This window comes from Calidris pugnax, unplaced genomic scaffold, assembly GCF_001431845.1.
Source record: "Calidris pugnax isolate Ruff unplaced genomic scaffold, ASM143184v1 scaffold541, whole genome shotgun sequence".
Classification (NCBI taxonomy): domain Eukaryota; kingdom Metazoa; phylum Chordata; class Aves; order Charadriiformes; family Scolopacidae; genus Calidris; species Calidris pugnax.
In genome coordinates this window covers 171,194-172,194 of record NW_015091272.1, presented here as the reverse complement: position 1 = coordinate 172,194, position 1,001 = coordinate 171,194, and the positions used below count along the sequence as shown (strand labels likewise).

Sequence of the window (1,001 nt, the reverse complement as noted above, 5' to 3'; positions counted from 1 at the left end):
GGGGGGGACGGAGGGGATGGAGGGACAGACGGACGGACAGAGGGATAGAAGGAGGGATGGAAGGAGGGACAGACAGAGTGGAGGGATGGGTGGGTGGATGGAGGGATGGAAGGAGGGACAGATGGATGGACAGAGGGATGGACGGACAGAGGGATGGAAGGATGGATGGACAGAGGGATGGACAGATGCAGAGAGGGATGGAGGGACGGAAGGAGGAACAGATGGATGGAGGGATGGACGGACAGAGGGATGGAAGGATGGATGGAAAGAGGGATGGAGGGATGGACAGATGCAGAGAGGGATGGAGGGATGGGTGGGTGGATGGAGAGATGGAAGGAGGGACAGATGGATGGACAGAGGGATGGAGGGATGGACGGACAGAGGGATGGAAGGATGGAGGGATGGAGGGATGGAGGGATGGAGGGACAGAGGGATGGAGGGATGGATGGACAGAGGGACAGAGGGATGGACAGATGCAGAGAGGGATGGAGGGACGGGTGGGTGGATGGAGGGATGGAAGGAGGAACAGATGGATGGACAGAGGGACGGACAGACAGAGGGATGGAGAGACGCAGGAAGGGATGGACAGACGGATGGTGGAGAGGTGGACGGAGGGATGGACAGACGGATGGGTGGACACACAGATATCCCCCCCCACCCCCACCACCCCGCAAGGACAGCCACCCCTCCACCCACCCTGGGGGGGACACGGATGAGCCCCCTCCCCAGTGGGACAGACAGACGGATGGAGGGGCAGAGGAGGGGAAGCACGGACAGACAGACAGGGGGATGCTGCTCAGCATGGCCCCCCCTGCCCACCCTGGGGGTGCTGGGGGGGGGCACACACGTACGAAGCAGTGTGTCTGGAGGGGGCCGGTGCAGCCCCCCGCGCACTCCTCGTGGCAGCACTCGTTGGGCTCCCGCCCGAAGCAGCGCCCGTTGCACTGGGGGGCACAGATGGTCTTCGTCACTGTGGGGAGACGGGGGGTCAGCAAGGTGGG

General features: G+C 63.4%; 1 protein-coding gene across 1 annotated transcript in view; it reads right to left on the bottom strand.

Moving 5' to 3' along the window:
- Positions 1-1,001, bottom strand: part of ERBB3 (erb-b2 receptor tyrosine kinase 3) — a gene marked incomplete at its 3' end in the record, with an annotated part of 34,528 nt that overhangs the window by 31,026 nt on the left and 2,501 nt on the right. Inside the window, 1 exon segment of the mRNA XM_014960564.1 lies at positions 852-970. Within this exon segment, the coding sequence (XP_014816050.1) occupies positions 852-970 (119 nt within the window).